General features: G+C 40.6%; 1 protein-coding gene across 2 annotated transcripts; it reads left to right on the top strand.

The window, feature by feature from the left end:
• Positions 1-314: 314 nt before the first annotated feature.
• Positions 315-9662, top strand: si:ch211-117k10.3 (Krueppel-like factor 15). 2 transcript variants are annotated; one of them, XM_040116348.1, is made up of 4 exons: positions 315-526; positions 618-745; positions 2329-3510; positions 7668-9662. In XM_040116348.1, exons 3-4 carry the CDS (start codon positions 2396-2398, stop codon positions 7834-7836), a joined length of 1284 nt encoding a protein of 427 aa, XP_039972282.1. In that variant the 5' UTR covers positions 315-526; positions 618-745; positions 2329-2395; the 3' UTR covers positions 7837-9662. The 2 variants fall into 2 exon arrangements, with proteins under 2 accessions (XP_039972282.1, XP_039972281.1); XM_040116347.1 differs by lacking the exon at positions 618-745.
• Positions 9663-16732: the final 7070 nt, after the last annotated feature.

The raw sequence follows: 16732 nt of genomic DNA, 5'->3' as shown, positions 1-16732 counted from the left end.
CATGAGCAGCAGAGGAGGAGGTTTTCTCCCCTTTCTTCTCGAGAACAACCGCAGGCTTTCAGAATGCAGGATGAAGAGCACTGGAGCGGCTCTGATGGAAAGCCTGGCTCTTGCTCGTGTTGTCCTAATGTTGTTACATTAAAAGGGGTTTTCATTTTTTTCGCCCCCCACCCCCACCGTCAATACGCCAGATTGTATCCTGTTATGTCGCGCCACAGCGATCCCTCCATCAAACACATGGCAGTCAGAATTTATTGAGCGGCAGCCAATCAGAACGCTCCTTTTAGGGCGAGCCTCCGCGGCGCTCGGCCAATCGGGTGCGCGGAACGGCACCCGTGCCTCCGAGTTGTACAGCGATGCGGTCACGTGACGCTGGGAAAAGGAATGCCAACATGGACCCGTGGCAAGGACGGGATGTGACTGTGCTCCGACAATAACACGACGGAGGAAAAAGGAAACACGAAAATACACAAACCCCATCGACGGCACTGCTTTCCCCCACCGAGCCTCCTCCGGACCACACACGGTAGGTCGAGCCAAATGTCCGGGATTCTCCTGCTCGGTCCATCCGGAGAGACGGAGGAGTATAAATAGACCTTTTTTTTTTTTTGACCCAGCCGAACTTGAGACTCGTGGATTCCTATGCAGGCGCACTAGTGTTCGGACGGATTGCCATGTTGTCGACCGCTCCTCCTTTTCAAACGCAGGGAAGCGCATTATCCCTGCGGGCGGTTGTTTTCTCCGGGTGAGTTTTTCCTCACCATATGCTCCTGGGCGCGTCGGTGCGGGCCCTTCTCACACAGCGCCTTGTTCGTGCACTGTGTGAAGTCTGAGGCCCTGCTGCAACATGTGCCTGACGGTCTGACAGCAGCAGCAAACGCCCTTTACATAAGCAAATGGGGATTAGTTTAACGCTGTAAGCGGTGTCTATCTGGGGTCTGTGGTCCTGGTACAGGACGATCTGTCAGCTAATTAGAGTTTAACTTTTCACATCCTAGAAATCTATCAGTTAATCAAAGAATTATCCATTTTACACACACACACATATATGTACATATATATATATATATATATATATATATATATATATATATATATATATATATATATATATACACATATATACACAAACACATATATCTCTATATATATTTTTTTCTTTTTTCTAATAACGTTTGCTACTGCTCCAGTTTATACACATGTATGGTTAAATAGAATTGGGGCTTCATAGTAGCAGACAATTGCCAATGATTGGGTCCCAAAGATTAAGATGACCTTTAACAAAAGTGTTAGAGAATGTGCAATATAAAACAAGGCTGCTACTGTATTATTATTTTCTAGTAGTGTCTTGTACACTAGCCCTTGTGTCACCATCTCATTTAAAACATGGATTATTTTAGTTTATATTGTGCTAACACGGTGCGTAATTCCAGATAAAGTTGTATTTAATCAAATTACCACCATCTAACATAAGTTTATATTTAATTATATTAGCATAGGAGTCATTGTTGAACTGTACTGAATTGGAACATGGAGGTGGGTATAAGCGCATGGCTCAGTGGAGGCCCAAGAGCATCTCCCTGGGACCCCAAACAGGTTAATCTGTCCATGGCTGGTTGGCCATTAATCTTGGGGTTGGTGGTTTGGTCTCCAGCTCTTCCTGTCCTGTCTATATGCTGAAGTGCCCTTGAGCAGGACACTAACTCCAGATTTTCCCCTGATGTGTGCACACTGGCAAATGAGTTTACGCAAAAGACCATATCTAAAACATGAGCAGTAATTCAATGTTATCATTTATTAGCGTATAGCAGAGGTGTATCATATTCTGTTATTGTTTCATGAATTTTTTTATCAATGAATAATGCTGAGCATTTATTTGTCATAAGAAAATTAGTTATTTATGGTTTTACATGTATGAAGAGTCTGTTGTAAAACATCGTAGAACACAGTTTGATACATTGAGCATCAATCTGATTATTTTGTACATGATGTTGCCTGCATTTGCAATATTATAATCTATTAATCTGCATTGCCAAATTAATCATGTGACTTCAACCATATCACCCAGGCCTAGTTTATGGTTTAGAAATGAACGGAACTTTATTGTCTAAAAGTGGAAAAAGTGGAAAGTCGTCTCTATGTATTGTATAAATCAATACACCAAAATTAAGCAGAAAAGAATTTAGCAAACCAGCTACCTGTGGGATAAATTTATTTCTTAAATACATATAATCCAGTTTTAAGAGACAAAACATAAAAAAATTCAGACTCTGGGGTAAATATTTCTTCTGCTGGGTAATGAAATCCTGTCTCAATGTTGCTTTGCAGGTTTTTGTGATTCCTCTTCTGGGTAGAGTTTCCTCAACATCCTCTCTTCTGCGTTTGGCCTGGATCAATGGTGTCTCTCAGCAGCAGAACGCTGAGTTTGGATAATGATCTATTCAGGGACAGCAGCAGCAGCAGCAGCCTGTTCTCCCTCGGCCTGGCAGACAGAGCCTGCAGTGAGGGGGGCAGTTTAGCTTCCTGCGACAGCCCTGAAGCGGGGGACTTGGGGGCTATGAACAGTTCCAGCCCTGGAGAGGAGGATGATGAGGAGGAGGAGGAGGAAGATGAAGATGATGGGGCGCATCTGCATATTTTTCTAGGAGCAGCAGGAGAAGATGAACCTGCGAATCAGGAGCCTAAGCTACCAGAATTCTCTTTCCATCCCTCTTCCCCATTCTCCCCGACCCTGGAGGACATAGAGGAGTTCTTGAGGGAAAAGATGGAACTGGTCAAAGAGGGGCTAATGGACCCAAAAGAGGAGGCCTCCCCTCTCCCATGCAGCTCCAGTGACTCTCCATCCTCCACTCTGGCCCCAGCCTCCTCTTTAGAAACTTGCAGTGACCCAGGGACTAGTTCCTCCCATTGCACTTCCAGCCCGAACACCCCTAAGAATGAGCAAAACAGCCCCAGCCCACCTAACCCTTCCCCTTCTGCCCAAGTAACCCCCTCATCCTCCACCTTAACCCCCCCAATGCTCGTGGGTACTCCGCTGGTTCTTCAGCTCCAGCCCCTACCTCTGGCTCCGCCTCAGACCCCAGCAGGCTCTCCTCCTGGGGCCCAAAATGGAATTTGGCTCACTCATCTCGTCATGGGGCTCCAGGGTGCTACAGGACAAAATCTCACCCTACTGTCCCCCCAGGTGCCCTCCACCCCCACCACCTTTTTATCACTAAACAGTGGAGATACCAAGTCACCTGACCAGAAGTACGTGAAGATTGCCCCTCTGCCCATCACCATGAGGACTGTCGAGATAACGGGTGTGACTGGGGTTGGGGCCCAGGGCAACGGTCTGTTGAGGGCCATGGCCCCCCGGGTGACCAGAGTACCAACGACAGAGAGGGTCCATAAGTGCTCCCACCCAGGCTGTGGGAAGATGTACACCAAAAGCAGCCATCTGAAAGCTCACTTCCGCCGGCATACAGGAGAAAAGCCCTACACGTGTAGCTGGCCAGAGTGTGGCTGGAGGTATGTGGCATAATGTGAATTGCACCAGGTTTAACAGTAAATTCTAAGTTTAGGATCAAGACTACAGAAATACATCCGAGTTTTTGACAGATTTTCCCACCTGTTGATGCAAGGGTTGGTGGGTTATGTTGTTTCAGGTACCAGTGAAATGATATAACACAATCCAGGAAATCCTGGATGGTTTATAATACAATGAGGCATGATTTTACAACTCTAAAAATAGTTATCACTGTGACAATCATCTTATTCTCTGTCTCAACGATACTGATCTAACAGGAATGTTCGCATACTTGTTTGCCCAGCTCGGTGCCTTGCTGGATGATGTGACATTGATTTGCACCAAGAGTTAAACCTTTTTAGCACATAAACCTGCATTTCCCTCTGCTTTGTCGGACTCATTAAAAAGAGAGAGGTTTTTTTTCCCAGCCTAAAAATATGGCTGCAACTAATGGTAATTTTAATTATCTGTTAATTTCTCAGTTATCTTTTTGATTTAATTGTTTAGTCAATCAACTGTTTGAAAATTGTTTTTAAAAAAAAAGGCCCGTCACAATTTTCCAAGGCCCGTGATGTCTTCTTCACATTCCATATTTTGTGTGACAACAGCCCAAATTACCAAAGATATTCAGTTTACAGTTACGGAAAAAACAGGTAATATCCACATTTGGGCAGTCGAAGTCAACACAATACAAATTTTGGCATCTTTGCCTTAATTACCTAAATGACTACTCAATTATCAAAGTTGTTGATAAATTTTCTGTTGATGAACTAATTAATTGAACTGACTAACTATTTCAGCATAAAATTTACCTAAGATTACATGAATATACCAGCGTATCGGAAGATTTTCCAATTGCTAACATACCCATCAGTTAACATTAATGAGCGTGATAGGGAAGAATAGAGATAACAAGACTAGGTCAAAACCTAGTATGTGGCTGGACCGCTCTTTATCTGTTTGCTTCCTTCCTACTCTCTGTGCTCACATATACAGTATTTTAATACAGCCAAATTCCCATTTAAGCTGTTCTCATTGACATGTTTTTCTGTTTCTGTTGTCAGACAATGGAACAACTATAAAATAGTGTCTGAAACGCAGTTCATTAAGACGACATGTTAACCAGCAGTCACTTCCAAGCCATTTCCAAGCTGCTGCTCTGCCCTGCTAAAACCCTGATTTTATAATCGCGACATAGTCTGACAAAATCACTGTACACATCATTTAAAGACCAACACTATGCTATGATTTCAGCTATATTTACCTGTAAAATGATCACCAGAGAGAAAGTTAGAAGCTCATTCACATCTGTGTCAGCTGCCTTGAGGTCAATTGAATGAGACGCATAAAGAGGTGGTCCTATGGAGGGAAAACCTGACCTGGCGCTTCCAGGGCAATACTAGCGACTTTTCAATGGAGAGTATCCAAGGTTTGTCCAAAAAGTCACTAGATATGTCACTAGGTGCTTTTGTGAAGAAAACTCGCTAAAAGGTGTGAAAAGACGGTAAATCTAGCGACAAAGGCTCTAACTTGGCAACACTGCATGTAAACGCCCATGATGATGCAATAGAAACTTTTTTGCACCAATTCATTTTGAAAGAACAACGGCCAGTGCGGAAACCTCAGCACTTAGTCACGTGGCATTCGGTTGACCAAAGGGATAACTTTACCACGCACTCTGTCAGTCAGTCATGGACATTCACATTTATAGGCCTGCCCCGCTATTGTGGTACACCCAAAAAGACAGAAGTTAAAAACTCATACTTGATTCATACATTTCAAAACCTTTTATTATTAATTAAACATAGCGTAATGGAACAGTTTTACCTCGGCAGTCATGTATTAATTTGCTGAACAGTGACTTTTAGCTGTTCGGTCTAGCGTTACATATCTCCTTCTCTTCCAGTGTTAACAGGGAATGATGTTCCTACTAGTTAAGTTCTGTTATTTGTGTATTAAATGTAGAGTTCACAAATCCCCAACAAATCTGCCATATTTAGCTGCACATCATACACTAATGCTTATCAAAATATTATGACAGGGATTCAGTGTTACACTCACAAGGGGTTAATATGGATTCAGTTCACTATAGCCAATGTCATTCAACATATGCTGTTTAAAATCTCTCCCAATGATCACTCCCACACAAACACACAGAGTAGTACAACATACTGAGTAGTAAATTGAGACTCCAGGCTCTTATGAATCATCATCCTGGATTTGGTGTCTAATAGCTGTATTTTACTCATCCATCGTGGCAAGCCTTGCATTGTGAGACTCTTAGAAAAAGGTGTACGTGCTACGAACATTAAATTTTTCATTCCACTGAGGGACTTCTGTGGACACTTTATAGTGCATAAAAAATAAAATTGCTGAAAGTAAATATAGAGTTAGGTCCATACGGATTTGGAAAGTGACACAATTTTGTAATTTTGCTTCTGTGTACCTCCGAGATGGATTTTATGGGGGTATTAAACAAAAAATTAATAGAAATATAGCATTGACCATTTAGGGATTACAGCCATTTTTATACATTGTGCCTGACTTTCAGAAGCGCAAAAGTTATTGGACAATTGACTGACAACCAGTTTTATGGCCAGGTGTGGCCTGTTCCCTCATTATTTCATGACAAATTAAGCAGATAAAAGGTCTGGAGTCGATTCCAAGTGTTGAATTTGCATTTGATTACTGTTAATGAGAACTCTCAATATGCGATCCAAAGAGGTGTTGATGCAAATGAAGGACCTTCTTAATAAAAAGGAATGCAATGGCGAGCTCAGCAACACCAAAAGGCCTGGAAGAGCACAGAAGACAAGTTAAGTGGAGGATCATAGAATTCTTGTGGAGAAATACTTCACAACATCCAGCCAGGTGAAGAAAACACCTTGAGGAGGCAGGCGTATCATGGTCAAAGTCTACAATCAAGAGATGGATTCATGAATGTAAATACAGAGGGTTTCCCACAAGGTGCAAACCATTGGTAACACTGAAGAACCGAAAGGATGTAAAAATGTAAAAAAGCCTGCCCAGTTCTGGAACATGATTCTTTGGACAGATGAAACCAAGATTAACTTGTACCAGAATGATGGGAAGAGAAGAGTATGGAGTAGGAAAAGAACGGCTCATGATCCAAAGCAAACCACATCATCTGTCAAACATGGTGGAGGCAGTGTTAGGGCATGGACATGTATGACTGCCAATGGAACTGGGTCACTGGTGTTTGTTGATGATGTGACTGCTGATAGAAGTAGCAGGATGAATTCTGAAGTGTGTAGGTCTATACTATACTAGGATGGTTCTTCGCAGTACAGATGGATAATGACCCAAAATATATTGCAAAAGCAACACAAGAGCTTTTCAAGGCAACGACATTGAATATTCTTCAATAGCCAAGTCACTTACCTGACCTCAACCTAACTGAGCATGCTTCTCACTTACTGAAGACAAAACTGAGGGCAGAAAGACACACAAACAAGCAACAACTTAAGGCGGCTGCAGTGAAGAACTGGCAAAACATATCAGGAGAGAAAACTGGCATTTTGGTGGAGTCCATGGGTTCTACACTTCAAGTAGTCATTGACTGCAAAGGGTTTTCATCCAAGTGTTAGAATAGTTATAGTGATTGTATTATGTTCGTTTGTCCAATTAGTTTTGAGGCTCTGAAAATGAGGGACTGTATGAAAATGGCTGTAATTACTAAACAGTTAATACAATATTTTTGTTAAGCCCCTTGATTTAAAGCTGAAAGTCTCCACTTCAATCACATCTTGATGGCTTGGATTCATATCCATTGTAGTGTTGTACAGAGGCAAAATTACGATTATTGTGTAACTGTCCAACTACTAATGGACCTATATTAATATAGTAAATGGTGCATGATTCCAGAGCCACAGCCTAGTAGGGTAATACATTGTGAATCAAGGGGTCTGCAAAAAGTCAGCTCCCCAGAGCAGTATTCTTTCTGTGGGCCTAGAACTCCTAGCCGTGCCCTTGAACACCAGACTTGCCACATGCAGGCGGCATGGACAAATTTGGTGCCTGTGTTCTTATCACTTAATGGATAAATTAGCTAGAGGGCTAATCTGAAAAACTTGATGCAGCCTTTTAATTCCCTTTGTAACTGTTTCCTTACATTACCCATCTGCTCTTGTGTCGCCAGGTTCTCCCGCTCTGACGAACTGTCTCGTCACCGTCGTTCTCACTCTGGCATCAAGCCATACGAGTGTTCACTGTGTGAAAAGAAGTTTGCCCGCAGTGACCATTTATCCAAACACACGAAAGTCCACCGCAGCTCCAGGCCCAGCAGGATTATCAGAGCCACTGTGTGACACCTTCAGCTGGCCTCAACCTTGCCCCACACCCTCCCACCCTGTCTGCCTGGGCTTGCTTTGGCCAGGGTGGGGTCCGGGTCTCCCTCAGGACTTTTGGTGCTTCACGAGCAGAACTTTCAGAACAATCTTTAGAGCTGGCTACTGTTTCACCCTCATCATTTCCTTATTTTCTTTCCTCCCTGCCATTAACTTTTCACTGTTACTTCTGAGCAGACCATCTTATACTGAGCTAACAGCGACCTCAGGAAAAACTCAGCTGAAAGTGGATTTCCTGGCCTACATACACACACACACACATACAGTCAGACACACACACACACACACACACACACACACACACACACACACACACACACACACACACACACACACACACACACACACAGAGTCATAAAACAAAGCACATAACAGGAGACAGTCTTACAGAGAGGCCCCTCTTACAACCACTGCTTGCACTACTGCTCCTGTCTCCAAGCTACCAGGTGCTGTTGAGAGTATGGTGGTAACAGTAATGGGAGTATCTGTAATTATATCATCTCCTTTCTACTTTTGCATTCGCCCCTCTTTCTCAAAGCCACACTCAGGGTCCACATGGATAAAGCTTCCCAACATTTTTGTACGTTGTCAAAGTGAAAATCTACTCCGTAGCATCACATTTATGCCATGTGCTCTAATCATAAGGCTTGCAATAGACACAATTCACGTGGCAGAGCATGATAGTCATCTCTGTGGGGTGAAATTCTGATTAAAGCAGCAGAGGTCTCCTCTAAGTACTTAGATTTTCAGAGTTACAGTTCACTCTGAATGAATTGTATGACTGTCGATATTAAGAGTAAATGCTGAGACATTGATTCAGTAACACTAAACTTGGGCGTTTGCTCACTATCCAGCCAAGCTGAGAATTTCTCCTAAACCTCTGATGTTTTATAAATCCAAACCTAGCCTTTATTGCATTCGTCCAACCATAATCCTCCCTGTTTTGACCTGTATGCCTTCTCTCAGTTCCAGTATACCCTAATCTCAATTGATGCCTTTGTCCATATCGCAGAATCACACTTGATCCTACTGTTGTACTGTTATCATATGACTGCTCTTATTTAACTGTGATCGAAGTGGGGGTTGCCAAACCAGAAATCCCTGTTCTGACCCTGTGAGAGTATGAAAATGACACCCTCTGTGCGTGACAGTTTATAAGCTGTTTGTTCTCTAAAATTCTCTTCAAAACCATTGTGCAGCTGACTCGTGGCCTAGAAAATTGCTCTGTCTATATGTTATACTTTGGCTCAGTGGTTCAAAAGTGCTGTGAAACTCTGCTCTTTCTTATTTACAGTTGCAGTTACTGTAAAACTTTTCTGTTGGTGATAGCAACAAGAAAAGCTAATAGTTTAAACAGCTGGCAAGGCAGCTAACATATATTCAATCATCTGTATTATCATACTCAATATAATGTGTACTGAACATAAAGGACGAAGATAATGTGTACAGCTTGTAGCCTTTGTATGTAGATGTTTTTCTATCGAAGAGGATTTTCAATCAGTGCATTAAGCTATTCAGTGGTGTTTCTGGAGAGGTTTTTTGGTCTGTTATGTGAGTTTGATTGTAGCGTGATCAATCTGTGGAATGTCAGACTGATTATGGTATGGGATTTGGAGTCCCACTCTACCCATTCACAAACCATTAAGCTGAATCTGCTGGACTCAAGTGCACTTGTGTTAGTGGAAAGTGAAAAACAATCATTGTGCTCTTACAGCAGATCCATAAAATGTGTCAGAACAGTAAAATGCCAAAAAAAAAAAAAAAAAGAGCCTATTTTCAAGGGAAGGTTCAACTGTACTTTGTTGTCACTATTATCATTTGTTCTTTGATCTCAACACTTTGGTGCTTGTTAACCTACCAGTGCTTCACACGAAGAGACTGTACAACTGAAGGCTACACATAACTGGATTGTCTCTGTTAAACCAGCATACACTTACTACTACAAAACTGTAGGCTACTGGCAATCTTAATTTAGCTCAAGCAACATTGGTGCTTTTGGATAAACTAAAAAATAGAGCACTTTTGCATGTAGCAGTGCACAGTCATTTACATAGCAATCATCCTCACATCTTTTGTCTCATCATTATGGATACACTACGTTTAATTCTTTAAAAACAACCATGCTTATTAATGTAGAAACCCTTTCAAAGCAGACAGACGGACAGACGTGTTTATCTGTCTGAACCAGTGCGGTCTTTGTGTCTCAGCCTCCCCAGGCTGCTTCTACTGACCTACATCCAGACCTGTATTTCGTAATCATCATTCAGTTCTTTCTGTTTCTCTCTCAGTCCTGCCTGTGTATCTGGTTGAAAACAGGCTATATATATATTTTTTTTTTTTTTTTGAATACCAGAAATGCTATTTTCCTATTTGAAAAAATAAACCCAAAAAAATGAAAATGCTGATTCCTTTGCTTTGTTATTTTAATGATGCTTATTGAAAATATCTGTTACTCAGACGCAGAGCAACCTAAGCAATTGTGATGAAGTTATGGTTATGGCTGGGCTTTCACATGGTAGAAATTCAAATTTATTAACACCCACTACCATTTTATATAATACGATAATGATCTTGTTCTATGGAACGATATGGTAAAGTTCTACCAGTAAATGATGAGCCAGTACTTTACTAATTAGACTTCACGCCAATGGTGGAAAGTACATTTACCCAAGTAGTGTAAAGCACATATACTCAAGAGCTTAAGCTGCGCACATAATTATTTTTACATCAACAATGGCTAAAATGATTAGGTGTAATGTGAAAGGGGATATTCATAGACAAACTCGGAGAGAATTATCACCCATCTCTGCAGTTTCACTCTGCTTTACAGAACCTACGGCATCTTATAGCTTGTTTTGGTTTTCCGGCCCACAACTTTTCTGTTGTGGTTCACTCTCATTGTTGTCGCCAACCTCTTCTCCAGCAGCAACAGGCAGCTCATAGTGATCATTTGACAAACCGACAGAGAATTTTCACCCAACTCTGCAGTTCCCTTCAACTCAACAGAACATTTTAGCATCTTTTAGTTAACTGTTTTGGTTTTGTGGCTGTGTACTCTACTGTTTTGGTCTCATCAACCTTGTTTCCAGCTTCAGCAGGCAGCTGTTTTCAGCAAAAAAGCTCTAATAAAGTTAGTGTACAAACCGAAAGACTGACCAAGTTAGCGACTAGCTGGTGAGCATAGAGGAGCCTTTAGCAACTAAAGAATCTGATGTTTTTTCAGGAATTTGTGGAGACCAAAATAGATGTTAAAGGAAAGTGAATATTGGACTTAGTGAGCACTGGGCTTAGTTGACCAGAATAAGAACTCCAAATCAATCCTATTTTTTTCTGTGTCCCATGGATGTGCAAATGTTTGCTATCATATTAATGTCAATAACGTGTTTTCTGTTTGTTCCACTGCCCTTAAGTGGCCAAAAAGCAGTTCATGCAGCTTTAAGTACATTCTGTGGTACTTAATTATTTCCATTTTATGCTACTTTAAACTTCATTACCTTTTAGAAATATTGCAATGTCTAATCCACAACATTTATTTTACCATGGTTACTAGTGACTTCATTGACAAGTTTGACTAATTAGTTACCAGTTAGTTTTATTATTTATTTTAATTCCACAAGCTAAACTTTGTATGTTTTACATACTGCATGACCTTACAAAGTTAATATGGCTAACATGTTAGCAAACAGTTGCTTATTTACACATTCAGCTGATGTGGAGCAATATTAACATTTTTGTGTCTGGTGACCCGACAAGTGATAGTCCAATAAATTCTCTGCTTTTAGCGAGTTTTGCTTTTTACTAGCCTCTGTGAAATATGAGTGGCCTTTAGCTGCTAAATACTCTGCTGTGTTCTCCGGGTAGTTGCTACCTTTCTCTGCTATTTGGTGTTTGGCAGGTAGCATACACTGGTTTTATCAGAACCTAATTGCAGAAAACAGCGGCCTGCTGCTGCTGGAAGTTAGATTGACGAACCTGAACCAGCAGCATATTTATGGGTTGGAAAACCTAACCAATGAGCTAAAAGAGGCTAAAAAGCTCCTTAGACCTGAGGGGAACTGCAGAGTAAAGCAACCTCTTTCACAATGCATGTAGTCATTAGACCCATTGTTCATATGAAAAATATCGAGTAGTGCAGGTTTAGGAGATAAAAACCCTTTAATGAGTCTATAAAAGAAATATATCCAACAACATCCTCTAACTCCACGTCAACCAGCCAAAACTTAAAAATGTTGCTTACACTTACTTGCATTAGAAACACTCATTCAAAAATATAACATACGGTATGCAGCAACAATGACTATTTTAGCCACCAAAGCATTTTATAGAACACATATGAACATTCAAACGCTGGCTAGCTTTGTTGAAATGGCAGATAAAATGAACAGCCTGCAATCCTTTCATTGTTTCTCTATTCACCGCCTCGCTACTGATTTGCCCAGTGACTGTCTCACTGAAATGACACCAAATCTGAATTTCCTGCAGCGCTGAACGACAGCAGCGATCACAGCACAGAGTGGGTTGCAGGATAACCACATCAAAGTCACTCCACTGAGTCTGGGTAAAAACCATTCTTCGGGCTTTCCCATACTGATCTGTCTGCTGCAGTATGGTGTAATATCTCTTAGTTCAATACTCAAGAGAGCAGAGAGGAAGCTGCAGCCTTATCTCCATGCATATCAGGTTGTAATTCTGGCTGTTGATATTTTCCAGTTCTGTTTGGCTGGGAGGGAGCACCTGGAGGAAACTGGGACCAGCTTCAAAGCAGAAGTCTGCATTGCCTCCTTTCGTGCTCTGCTCTTTCACACTGTCGCTACTCTGGGATGATGCAGTCTGAAAAAGCTGCTCATGTGATTCCTGTTGTGCTGTTTTGATTCATGAACTGTAGCCGACGCAGGCGCCTGAGAAGAAAATAGGCCAGACCAGTTGGACAGAAGAAAGAAGGGGGTTTCCCCTTAGAAATGAAATGTGACCGATGGGTGTAATGTAATAAGAGTAGCTGACCAACAGTTTTGAATAGAGGTTACTATAGGACAGAGCGCTGTACTGTTTAAAAAGGAACAGCACTGCCTTTAAAAAGCTATATATTTATGCTGATCAGTAACTGACAGGAAAATCTTCCTTTTGAAGCTTAAAAACCAGACAAGCATGTTTCTGTATTCTATTCTAACGGATAGCTTAAAGCAATTATTTTGACTATTATTAAGATACTTATTCTGAGAATTCGTTTGTTGTTTTTTCCCTTCCTGAAATGTATTCCTTCTTTCTCTCTTTCCTTTCTCCCTCTGGCCTAGCTAGAAACTGAATTCATAAAAGAACCAGAATAGCAGCCTTAGAAAAGTTTAAAGCTGCACTGATCAGTATTTTTTATCTTAATAATAGATAAATAAACTGTAATTTGAAAGAAATTAAAGGTAGTGATGATCACTCTGCAGTTCGTCTCAGCTCTGCGAGGCATTTCCGCATCTTTCAGCTCATTGTTTTGGCTTTTTCACTGTTTTCATTCACTCTCGCCGCTCTCATTGACCAGCTGCAGCTGTTAAACCCACTGTACGCTACCTGTTCAACACAAAACAGCAGACAGACTCAGTTAGCGACTAGTTGGTGAACACATTGGAGCATTTAGCAGCTAGAGAGCCAGATACTTTATCAGAAGTTGGCGAAAACTGAGAAAGAGCTAAAAAGAGAGTGAATATTAGACCTACATTTGCTAGGTTACCGAAGACATGTCTCCAGATAAATGCTAATGTCGCTCTGAGTCTGGTGTAGGACTGCAACTAATGGTTGCTTTCCTTTTAATCTGAGGACTATTTTTCAGATTAATCGATTAAATATTTTTCTCTATAAAATGTCAGAAAATGATGAAAAATGCCAATTACAATTTCCCACAGCCCAAGGTGACATCTCAGATGCCTTGTTTTGTCCAACCAACAGTCCAAAACCCAAAGATATTCAGTTTATCATCATTTGTGACAAAGAAAAATTTCAAATTCTCAATTTTGGAAAAAAATTGCAAAAATGCGTATACAATTAGAAAAAGAGTTGCCAATTAATTTTTGATTAATCAACTAATCATTGCAGCTCTAGTCTGCACAACGTGAATAGTTAACTGTTTGCTAACATGGACGCCATAACAATTTCATAACGTGATAAAAAATGTCAGTGTTGTGTTCACAGTTCTCTGCTGCCCCTAGGTCCCAAAAACATCAAATGCTGCTTTAAGACTAACTGATCTTTCATGTCAGCTAATCTTTGTCAAGTTAAAAAATGGTCCAAAATGAATGGAAAAAATAGAAGAACTCCACAACTGGAATATGGTGACGCACATTAAACAACATGACAGGGACTGAAAATTAGACTAAAAAAAAGACAATGGATTTGGTAGCTTCTATATAAAACCTTAATCAAACCACTGATTTACTAGAAAAAACTGTATATTCTTAGACACTTAGATGCAGCTAGTAAAGTGTTGGCTTCCAACAAATGCGCAGTGTATCTACACTATGTGAAATATGAACAAATAATAAACCTTTAGAAAATGTTAATCTGTTGTAGATTTCTCCCTCTGCAGTGATGAGTCACTCCTGAGTCAGTCCTAAGGTTTCTTGGCTGAATGTCAGACTCATATTAGGACTGACAAAAACGTTCTGATTGTGTTTGTAGCCACTCCTAATATGTGTAATTGGCCAGCCATTTGTCTTTGCTTATATTGAGTCAGCCGAACAATATAGCATACTCACAGAGTTAGCATGTACTGACTGAATTCAGTCTTTTATTTAACTTAATTTCTGTTATTAAAACGTCGTTAAGATGGGTTCAGCTATATGTTTGCTCTGTGTTCACTCTCGATAATAAATGAATGTGTACAATAAGACTAAAGTTTGCTGAGAGTTGGTGGATGTTAGAGTGACATTGCTGGGATATGCTGCCACTTGGTGGTTAATCTGAAAACATACATCGAGTTTCTACTGTATAGAACATATTATTTTATGTCGCTAATAACAGTGTGACTTAAAAGAAAATCACTACAATGATGTTTATAATGTTGTACAATACCAACGGGTTTTTTTTGTACTTGTATTGTACTGCTTACAAGGACTGCTATGCATAACAAATTTCACACTCAAAACTGAGAAGGAAAAGTGTAAAAACAAAAAACCTTTGATCAGTGGTTTAAACCCTATTACGCATCAGCTTTTCATTTCATTTCCATTGCTCAATGTGTGTTGCACTAAAATTCATGTGCAAATGCTCAGTCACTCAAGGACACACAAATATAAACCTCACACACACAGTAACTAATCAGAAAATAGTGTTCACTTTGTATTTGAATGTGAATCCAGCTGTGACAGATCTCAGGTCACCGCAAAACTATTCAATACTTTAAAGACTAGTACTAGAACTTTAAAATTGATTCTTTGATGTTGGGAGGTTAAATGATTTCTGCACTGAAGCAATATGTTTGGCAGTGTGTTTCTAAGTGGAGACTGCTGCGGCGTCTTGGATGAGCTGGGGCCTTCGTTTTGTTTGTCTGGGTAAAACCAACAGAGCGTTATGGTTGTCTTGTTCAGATGAATTCATAAAGCTGTTTCTCAGAATCATCTTGTGTAAAAACCGGTCCTAGTTATTTTAGCCACGTGATTTTCAAAGTTAAGATCAGAGTTCAAAATAACAGATGTAAATTACTTACTTGCTGTATTCCAGAAAGTGACTTTTATTTTATTGTAGCTTGCAGCTGGTACACATTTAAATATAATACAGAAGAAGAAGAAAAATAGCCACCATATGAAAGAAAAAATGGAAGCCTGCTAAATGTGCGTTTGTGAGTTATGACCCGATTCCATGGAATGCTTTGCATCTGATAAAACCAATCAATCAATCAAATGTGTGTTCTAGCCTGGTGTGATAGACTGGCGATGTTGCTGGTGGCTCGACGCACGCTGCCAATAGGTGAAGCAGAAAGACGTGCACCGTGGGGATGCTGTTTACTGGTCAGGCATTGAGCTGCTTCCTTCACCCGCCTCTTCGCTTGCGTTGTTTTCATACTTTAATTATCGATAGGTTCCAACATGATTTTCCCACAATACCCCCGCATCCAAGGCGTAAAATAAATAGAGATGCTTCCTCCTGTATTGGCATCAGATCGAATGATCTGACCACGTATCGACGCAACTCTTATTACCTGAAGCAACTTATGAGTTCACACAATTTCTAAAGGTTTTCCTCCAATAAATTGTTCTTTCGGTCTAAAAATTGTGCTGAATGGGTTTTAATTGAGGCGGCGCGCTGAAGTCATTGTTGTGATTTCTTATCGCGTTTTTAATGGTCGCTCAGATTGCTGGGAACAGGGATTTGCAGCAACACGCTGTAAACCCCAAGCCTGCACTGTAGAAATAAACAGTAAGTCGCATGGGTTAGGGACATCACACACTTGTGCTTTTATTTGGAGGAAATTTGTAACCATGCAGTGAACTAACAACATGATAAACATAACCAAAGGAAACAAGAGAGGAAGTGACCTCAGCGTGAGTTCAATGACACGTTCTGCGCTATCGGGAACATCGGAATTCTGACGGACATAACCGAGCAAACGAGTGGGAATTTTCTCGTAAGGGATGTTCTGAGATGTAATGTTTAAGGTTAAAGAACATGCGAACCGCAACAACGAGTAAAACAGTTCAGGTTAAGTACACTGCTGAACCTCAAAAATTCAGTGAAAACATTGACTTAAATGTTTTCTCCGAGTTTTCATTTTTTGTGTGTTTAATATCGTGATAAAAATAACGCTAAAAATGAATAACTAAAGCGCATTTCTCACTTTTACATCGCAACTCAAATCAACTGTTTTCGGCATTGTTTT

This window comes from Xiphias gladius, chromosome 21 (assembly GCF_016859285.1).
Source record: "Xiphias gladius isolate SHS-SW01 ecotype Sanya breed wild chromosome 21, ASM1685928v1, whole genome shotgun sequence".
NCBI lineage: Eukaryota > Metazoa > Chordata > Actinopteri > Istiophoriformes > Xiphiidae > Xiphias > Xiphias gladius.
The sequence above is the reverse complement of the archived record's forward strand: the minus strand, read 5'-3'. Positions and strand labels throughout refer to the sequence as shown.